At 39.8% G+C, this 10,084-nt stretch overlaps 1 protein-coding gene across 1 annotated transcript; it reads left to right on the top strand.

Annotated features, from left to right (window-relative positions):
- The first annotated feature begins 756 nt into the window (after positions 1–756).
- On the top strand, positions 757–9,975 carry LOC122773889. Its single transcript, XM_044032870.1, has 4 exons — positions 757–1,095; positions 2,250–2,622; positions 5,799–5,998; positions 7,413–9,975. The coding sequence occupies exons 2-4, from the start codon at positions 2,262–2,264 to the stop codon at positions 7,506–7,508; spliced, it is 657 nt and encodes a 218-aa protein (XP_043888805.1). The 5' UTR covers positions 757–1,095; positions 2,250–2,261; the 3' UTR covers positions 7,509–9,975.
- Positions 9,976–10,084: the final 109 nt, after the last annotated feature.

Below are 10,084 nucleotides of genomic sequence, written 5' to 3'. Positions count from 1 at the left end.
AGACTGAAAGGGAAATTGAAAGGAAGACCAGTTTGGTGGAGGGTGAGTAAACAGGAAATTAGACAGTTAAATTTGTAGACATCAATTGAGCATGAAAATAAGTTAATACTAAATGTGCATGTTTTTTTTGTTTTGTTAGTGCTGCATAACATCTAAGGCAGGGGTCTGCAACCTAATCTGGTGCCACAAAATCGAATTGACTTTTTTTTTTATATTTGTAGAAAATAAAGTGTCCCACTTTGAAATAAATAAAACAGTGTTCAGATGTTATGTAGTTCATGGTTCAGAAAAGCTGTATGTGTGTAGTATGTGGATGCAAAGATGGACAGGAAACGACAAAAGTTAGAAATGGTTGGTCAAATATATCACATTCCTTGATATCTAATTACGAGGTGTCGACTTTGAAAGAAAAAATAAAAAAATAAAAAAACAAAGATACAGGGAGCCACTGCAGAGGGACTGAAGAGGTTGTAGACCTCTGGTCTAAGATTAAAACAGAGGAGAGTGAAAAGAATAAAAAAAAAACCAGAGAGGCGGAGAAAGGGAAACAGCACCCAGTCAGGGAGCATGTCAGCACATGTTGTTGTGTAGGAGTGTGGTAAAAGGAAGTCATTCTCACCAAACAACACCGTCTTTCTGCCTTCAAAATAAAGGTATGAGAGTGCAGATGCTGTATGGAGACGAACACGTTCTTTCCCTTAACTGGTTTTATTTTGTAAAAGATCCCAACGGATGTCAATTCAGCGTCTTCCAATTTGACGAACGTCGTGTAAAAGCAGAGAGACCGAGCTCAGACCTGAAAAACCCAAACAAGCACAGAAAGAGAGAGAGCAGCACAGTTAACGAGCAGACTTCTTCACCGACATGTTTGTCTCGATGGATCTAAGACTATAAAAACGCGTGGCCTTTGTACAAATCCTAAACGAGAGTCCTGAAATGGAGTGACATATTTACCGCACAAATCCACGAGTGGACTTCAACGTCGTGCGATCGTTCACCTGTCGCCTCACCTACTTGTTCGACTGATGTGCAGCTGTTACCGGCGGTGTCTGACCTGCACACATCATCCTCACCACGGATCAACACGTTCATCAAGTAAGTGCTTTAAAGAGTGAGAATGAAATCATGAAAAACAATCAATTAAAACACTGCAGAAGCTGTTGTATCTAGCAACAGCTGTCAAGAAGCTGAGTCTTAAACTTCGATCGCATGAATAATCTTCTTCATATTATTTTCCTCATGTATCGTTAACTGACTGAATTAAGCGGAATTATGACACACGGGTGTTGAATAATCCACTTTTCTTTATTAATGGCCATTAAGCTGTGCTGTTTTCGTGACAGGTCCCGACATGCCAGCGAAAAAAGCACAGTCATCCGCGGAAACTTCAAATAAATAGATGTAATGTATATATAAAAGAAAATATAAAAATGTCTACATGAATGACTATGGGTGGTTGTTACTAACGTCGTCTTTAAACGGGTGATTTTGATTTTGTTTGCTTCTGTTTTATTATTAGTCAGCGTTTTTTCTCTTGGTCAAACGCAGGTTCGTGTCTCTGTCGTGTGGATTTTATGTAAATATTTGACCAGTTTTACAGTTGTTTTTCAGAGACACCAGACACAACTACCGTCAAGTCGTGAGTTTATCCATGACGAAGATGATCGTTTCGTTTGCGCTTCCCTTCGTTTTACTGCCGTACACGAGGCTCGCGTGACTCGCCGCGACGCACGCGACCTCGAGTCAGTGTTTGATGTGTGTTTGTGTGTGCGCGCGCGCTAGTTTCTCGTGCTCGGGTGGCACGGATTTGTTTACAAACACGAGTCTCGTGGTCCTGAAGCGTGCCCAGCGCTGCCCTCTACCGGCCGAGAAGTGAATGTGGGTTGGTGGGTCAAAGTGAACAGAAAACACAATGGTGTTAAAATTAGACAGGCAGTGTTATTGAATTAAAATATCAATAATTATCTGCACAGTTTCGCTCAATATTCTGATATTTTTCATTATTTTTTCTTCATTTATTTTTTTAGTTCTGTTTTTTCCAGTTCCAGTTTATTTCAACTGTTTTGTCTATGGAAAAGATAAAGCTGATCTGAAAGTAATGGCTTCACAGTTCTTTTTTTAGAGGAGCGAGAGGAGCAGCAATTTAGCTCTTTTGAAAAAGTTGCAATGATGAAAATGACTCATATAATTATTATTTCCGGCTTCACTGTCTAATACACAGTTATGGTTTTGTATTTAAAAAACTATAGGTGACTGCTGATATGGCTCGTGCAGAGACCATCGAGAGTGCCGGGGAAACAGGAGGAGGAGGAGGAAATGGCCCACTTCCACGCCACATCTGCCATATGGAGCTCCCACGCTCCCCCCACACCTGGTCTGGCCTACTCACCACCACCACCACCTCCACTGATTCTGGGGCAATACATCTCCGCCACCACCATCCTCTACATCCTTTGCAGCCACTCCATCTGTTGTATGCGCTTCCTGATGAACCGCAGACTCACCAGCAGTTTCCTGCACTATTGCCACCACTAGCATCTCCTCCAGTGCTGCTGTGCAACCAGAGCGAGGACAGGGATGGAAGAGCAGTACAACCCAGTGCCTTCTCAGGAGAAGAGTCAGGTAAGATAATGGACTTCACTCATGACAAGATAAGTCAGTACTGACTGGATTTTACACAGATTGAACTGAGGGTAGACAAGGGTATAAATCTTACAGAAATAGCAATTGCAAGTGACTTATATAATGGTGCCTTTCCAACCTCATGTACCGGTTCTCATTTTGTTTTTATTGACTGGGGAAGTAGACAACGTAATACCATTATTTCTGAGATCTGTATCGGAACATATTTACCTGCAGAAGAAGCCAGTGTTGATTTATGGACACGGCGGCAGGAACAAGCGGCACGCACTTTCAACTGTAGGTCAGCAGTTGATGCAGTTTCTGATGTGAATGAATGAATGAATGAATGTTAAATGTGACTCACCAAAGTGTCAGTAATTTTTGTGTGCTGTAGCTGATGCTGTCACCATGACAGGAGACATATCGTGCAGTGTTGATGGAGGAATGGCAGAGGGGGAGTACAACATGATTGGATGTTTTACAGCTGTCATAGGGATTTTTACACATGTGACTCCCCTATTATAACTTGCATGTCACTGTGTCAGTGAGTCATGAAGCTGCAGGACTCAGACAGTGAAACTGGTCAGTCTTGTTTTGTTCAGCAGACAGTGAATGTTTGTTTGTTCTGAGTTCATGAGGTGTAAGTTGGGGAAGTTGACAATAATGAATATTACCAAGACGTTTATTTGTGCACCGTGTGAGATTCCCTTCAGCCACAGAGGTGAATTAAGTTTCAGTCTGTGTAAACTGGGCTCTCGTGTTAAGAGTTACGATAAACCAGTGACCTTTGAATCAAGAGAAGAATTTTTTATGGGATAGTTTTTTTTTTAGAAGTCATAGAAAGTAAAATTCCAGTTGTAGCAGTTACAGGAAAGGCAGGTTTACATTTGGCACTGAGCCACTGTTTTTCTGACACATTTGTAATCATGTAAACAGATAAGTCACTCCACTCCTCCTCCTCCTCTCAACCTCCTCCTCCGCCTCCTCTCAGCTGTAGGTCAGCTGTGCATCTCAGGCATGTTCAGACTTGTCCTCTGTCATCTGGCTGCACAAAGAAACAGTGAGCAGCATTTCCTCCTACTCTGAGCAGCTCAGCAAGGCAGCACAAAGCCATGTCCAGCCAAACTTTATTTATATTGTGTTGGAAATTTTCCCCAGAGGGGTTTGTGATCTTTAATCAGGATTAAACCAAGGAAATGTGGCTGAGTAGCACTCTCTCCAGCAGAAAGACAGACATGCAATAGATGTGTGCACAGTGTAGAACATAGTAGTGGAGTATGGACAACTAGAATGAAGAAATTCTGAGTACTGGCAATAAACATTATTGGAAAATATTATCTGGGAAGATGACCAGTAAGTGCCAGGTATCGCCAACAGGTAGGACCTGAATCATATTATCTCTGCCATGAAGACCTCACCGACTGTCTCAATCATTAATCAAGTTTTTTCAGTTTTCCAGACCTATCAGTCTACCAATCACACAGACTGTGTTTTTTAACCAATAAGTTCGATATTCTTTTAGAGTCTCCTGTTAATTAATTCAGCCAGTTTAACCAGACAGAAACCAGAATTATTCATCCGTTAGTATGAATAATTGTTGTCGCCCAGTTAACAGTCACAGCACAAATCCATTAATTAATTGATCAGTTTGTAAGTTTTGTTGTTGTTAAGTCCCTTAATACTATACATCACGGCCAATCCACCCTCTGGTGTTTATCTGGTCAGGGGGTTTCTCTCTGTCAGCCTGTCACACAGACAGGTTCCTCCCCTGCCCTACCCCTGTCCTCCGATCCACCCAATCACAGCCGGGCCCTAGCCCTCTCGGCCAATCACTCTGAGACATATCCAGGAGTGCTGCCGTAGAGTTACCTTGGCAACAAGCCAGGGCTTTCCCATTTGTTTTTTTCTCTACCGCTCTCTCTTTCTGTCTCTCCCTCTTGGTCTAGTCACCTGTATGTGTGATCGGTTGTAATCCCAGCAAAGCAAGTACTGTAGTTGCCAGGAGTCCCTGTTTCTGTGGCAACTAGGGTTGTTGTTGTTGCCATAGGGGATCATCCTCATGCTGGAGTTGGGGGTCTCTACACAGAAAGCTGTAATTCTACAAAGAAAAGAAATCAAACTGGGTACCGAGGGTGTGTTGTAGAAAGATTAGAACGGGGATCTACTTATAAAATCAAGAACATCAAACCTACCCAACGGAATTTCACATGATTTAATTTTGATTCATCACTCCCTGTATGAATCAAATGGATGAAAAATTAAATATGAAAAGAAAGGTTATTAAATATTTATACTATAGGTTTCTTATGAGAGTCATATTAAACCATATATTTCTCACAATGAACTGGTTGAAGAAAAAGAAAAAAAAATAATCATAAGTTATCATAAAAAAATATAATGTAAAAGTGCTTTAGAGTGGACATTAAAGTAACCAAATAGAAGAACAGTAGAAGACAGATTATTCCATTATATATCCTTTAAAAACACATGCAGGCACAAAATCTGTAAAAATAGAACAAACATTAACACGTGCGTGCACACACTCGTGCACCCACCCACACACACACACACACACAGTGCATCTCTCCATACCAGACCTAATAAGCAGATTAAGAGATTACTCTACCAAATTCCATGAAGAGGAAAATAACTAACCGTCACCCCATCAAAAATGTGTGTTTGTGTTTATGTGAATGTTTTTTTTAACATCAAAGATGATGAAGGACATTAAATAATAGGTCTTTTTTAGGTGTTTTTTTTATTAAAAATGTATGTTCTTCTGGACCAATTGGTAAACTTAAAAGCACTATATCAGAGTATAAACATGTTTTAATCCTAATAGTTATTCAATATATTACCTTAAATCATGATGATCAGTATTGGCCTGAAAACCCATGTTAATGAGGATTTCTTTGAAGTCTTTGTATTATATTGTGTGTTTTCTAGGTGTTGATGTGTTAGTTTAATGAATAGATTTATTTTTTGTTAGTGAGTGAGAACAGAATCCACCCCAAACACTTTTGAAAATCTGCATGAGTCTAGGAAATAATGAACACTACTTTAGAATACAATGATTCATGATCAGAGTTTTGTGTCTTCATACATTAATGTTTCTTCATGCAGAGTCAGTATATGAGGAAGAAAAACTCTAAATGTATTTTCCTTTTTTGCTGCAGACTCAGACATAGAGGAGCACCAGGAAGCTTCTAGCCAGCCTCTGCCTGACCTGCTGCCCCAGAATGAGCACTTATCTTGGGTCTCCCCACACCACAGAGCTCCAAGGAGAGAGGCTGTGCAGGAGCTGGATGTCAGGAGAGTAGCCACCCAGCTGAGGACCATTGGAGATCAATTCAATGCCACAGTTCTCCACAGACCGGTAAGGAGGAGCAGGGCATTAAGTGTGTCATTTAGAGGGTGTATAGTTATTAAGCTAATTACTCTGAAGTGTGTCTTTTTCTCAGAGGTCTAATAACTCAGAGGTTAAAAAACTCAGAAAACTGTAGAGAACCTTTCTTATCATTTGACTGATCAACTGTAGTGACGTGTGTACATGTTGTACTGTATTCTGAACATAGCTCAGTCACATGGAGTGTCACGCGACACACGCACACACACACACACCACCTTATCTGACCAGTGTGTACTTGCATGGATAAACATGTGAGTTTGTTTTCATGCATGTTTGTAATTACGTGTGTGACACAGTTGTGAGTACAGATCATGTGTGAGAGTGAATCAATGTCATTTGTTTGCTGTGAGCTGGTTATTCTCTTCTCTCTTTCCTTCATTCATTCCTCACAGTTTTTATTTTCATAAAGTTTTTCCTCTTTCTCTTAAAATTATAGCCCCTTGTGTCCACTGACAGATGTTTTCTTGTTACTGTAATTTTTTTTTAATCACTCACCTTTCTTCCCTCTGAGCTCCAGATCGCGTGAGGAGTTGGCAGCATCACTACCCCCTCACCGCCTCCTACACACACACACACACACACACACCTCCCCACTAAGCTCGCTCCCTCACCATCCTGCCTTAGGCACATAAACAAAGATGACATCACCTACTCTTGCACACTTTATGAGGGTGTAACAGCCCTTTTGTAGACAAGTGTAGCAGGTTACTTTTGTTGCTGCTTCCACTGTCTTCTGTCCTGTCTGTCTGCTGTGTTTGTATGTCTGTCTCTGTGTGTGTGTGTGTGTGTGTATGAGAAAGATACTCAAGGGGAAATTTAGTACATGTGTTATTTACAACCCAGTTATGCAAAAAGCACAGCTAGGCGCTTATTCTAAACAGGCAGATTTGAAACAAAAGAAATGAGGGAGGGAAGGAAGGAGGGAGGAAATGAGAGAAGGAGGGATGGAGATTGTACAGAAAGGAAATAGGGAACAATAAGGATGTGAAGTTCAGTTTAACATCCCAGAGACCACACACTTGTTTGAGCTGTAATGGTGGATCACTTTGATTATTCTTACCCATGCAGTCTACTTCTCTCTTTTCACCTCTCATCCCCAATGACATCATTAGTTTTTGACCAGCTATGTTGCCAATCAGGTTCTCTGTTTTTATGACAAGTTGTAGCTTCAGCTTGTGTTTTTCCCCCTCTTCACTTCAGTCCCTTTGGAATGTGATTGTCATCCTTAGCTGCTGATAATAATATTAGCAGGAACAACAGGGGGAGCACTCACTCTGTCAAAATATGATTTATTCTCTTAAATTGTATGGACGGTTTCTAGGTCATTTTGTTAATAAATTAACTAATAATAAACTAATATCACTGTCTTTCTCTCTCACAGCATGTTGCCCCCTATTGGCAGGACTGGAGGGATGCCTGCCGAGGACTCCTCAACCTTATCACCCAGACACTGAGCACTCTTTACAGGCTTACGTAGAGAAAAATCCCAAGTGGTTGCTGCACTGTTGTGCTTTTGAACCTGGAGGACTGACATGGCAAGAAATCAGACTTTTCTTGGACAAATAATTTTGAGAGAATGAGCTAATGGCATTGCTGCAACCTGTGAACTGAAACAGGATGCTACCTGTGGATACTGGACCATGTCTGTCAGTCAGTCTGCTGGTACAGACTGCAGCTGATGGACAAAAGGCGGTCTCTTTTCTACGTGTATATTTTGTAAAATGAATTTGCTTTCACTGTCTTGTCAGCATCTCGGGGGTCAGCGCTTTATTTATCAGCTGTGACGTAAGTATGTGTGAGTGAGTTGGTGAGTGTGTGTGTGCACGTGTAGCAGATCTGGGTCAATGGCAGTTATACTGCAAAACCACAGCAAAACCTTTTTAGCCATTGTGGTAACCTCAGAGGGCTGAATTTGTAAATGACCTGGTTCTGAGATTCAAGTCTTTATTAGTCATTTACATTTAATATTACTGTCAGCAACCATTTGTCTGGAGGATGTGTCAAATTTGCCCAAACAGACGATTTTTCCTCAGTTCTTCCCTCTGGTAACTCTGGTAATTATCGCAACATAAACGTCTGATTTCACCCATTAAAGAACTGTCACAGATGTGATTTGACCCTCATGTGGGGTGTACTCATCCCTCATCTCTTTATTTTGCTTCTCCTGCCCCCTGTCTTATAAACTGTGAAAGTCGATTCTGTTGTTGGATAGCAGGGTAATGTTGGATGATATTCCATTGAGGAGCCAAGCAGAGTCAACTCTCCCAATCTGAAACTATTTAATTTCATCATACAATGTATGTGCCTTAGCACTCTGTTGAAGCCTAATGTAACACCAGGACAATCAACTACACACAGACAGACACACACACACACACACATACATACACACACACACACAGTTGCCACTGTACTTTCCCCCTCACCATTCATTCTGTCTGTGTTGGGAGCTGTCAGGGTTTCACTCATTCTGTTGACAGTGTTTATAGTTGCTTGACTGATGTAAATATTCTTTCAGGTGATTAATCCAAATAAAATGATTTTTTTTTATGAACTTTAAAATAGTACTTATCTAAGGGAGAGTGTGCTGTGTATGTTGAGAGAACTTGTTGTATTCTTTAATGGCCATTGGAGACAGTAGAGTGAGTCTGAATCTAAATCCAGTGGATTTGAAATAGTATTCCATGAGTTAAGAGAAATATATGATTTGAATCTTTGGATTGTTAAAAAGTATTTGATAATGTTTGTAAAATGCCCCCTTCGGTTGTACGATTATTTTCTTTGTTTGGGAGAAAATGTTAATTACTCAAAAGAGAATAATTTATTTTGGAAAGTAGCATATGTGTAGCTTGGGGGGTGTATCCTTGAAAGAGTTTGGTTTTTCATTTTTTTTATGTAATGTATTATTTATTTTTTCTTACATTCCTGATTATAACTATGAATTAAGCTGTACTTTCGTTGTAACTGTTAAAACAGAGATGGGTGTTAAAGCTAAACCTTCATTTCAAATGTTTTCAAAGTGTCTCAAAAACAACAACAACAAAATTGGCTCAGTCCTTCAAAGGTACTATCAGCATGACAGAATGACAAAAAATGGATGCTAATGTATTGTTGTTCATTGTGTGTATATGTGAAACTCTGCCTTTATACTCTGTAAAGCACAAAGATAAAAATCGGGTGTCAGACTGTTGGCAATAAAAACTGTTTGTTTAATAGCTCAAACAGAGTGAAGTGAAAACTCAACCAGGTATTTATAATTTAAATTTAAATCCACATCTGTGTAGGTGTGTGTCAATTCAGGCAGTAGTATGACTGGTGCTGCATATGCTAATAACAAAATATATACTGTGATGTACCTCGATTTAGAGTGCCCATGTTTTTTTTACCTGTCCAACTTTAAATGCCTCAAAAATTCAACAGGGAATTGATTGATCTTTGGTAAAGTTTTGTCACGTTTTATTTTGCCATATTCAAGACCACCAACCACTCTGACTTGGCCGTAGCTACAATATGTTGTATAAAGTCACACGGACGTCACAGCTTGCAGAGATCACGATCAGGACATACAAAGATCGAACAATGCCAGCACGGTAGACCATGTTTAAATATTGTGTATTCATATTTGTAAAACATTTGCTAGCTGTGATTTTAGCAATATGTGCAGTCATCACATAGTACTGCTAACAGGTTTTATAAAAATAAGTCATTTGATACTACACCTGTAAGTTCTGAACCCAATAAGCCTGCAGGTGACGTTTGCTCCTGTCCTGGTTGTTTTTCTTTGAGAGTACACTTCCTCATTCACCTCCCTCCCTCTAGCAGTACTCAGTGTCAGTCACATGCAGTGTGTATTTGCTGTTTTTCAACTTTTTTTCTATTGTTGACTTTGTACATGAATTTTGTACTTTTTTTCTTTTTTATACAATAAAGATAAGGAGACTTAAGTTTGTTTGGTGTTTCTGTCAAATGTAATGTAAGATGCAGTACAATTTAATTTATATATGTATATATATACACACATATATATATATATATATATTTATATAGACTATA

This window comes from Solea senegalensis, linkage group LG8 (assembly GCF_019176455.1).
Source record: "Solea senegalensis isolate Sse05_10M linkage group LG8, IFAPA_SoseM_1, whole genome shotgun sequence".
NCBI lineage: Eukaryota > Metazoa > Chordata > Actinopteri > Pleuronectiformes > Soleidae > Solea > Solea senegalensis.
This window is presented reverse-complemented; position numbering and strand designations above follow the sequence as displayed.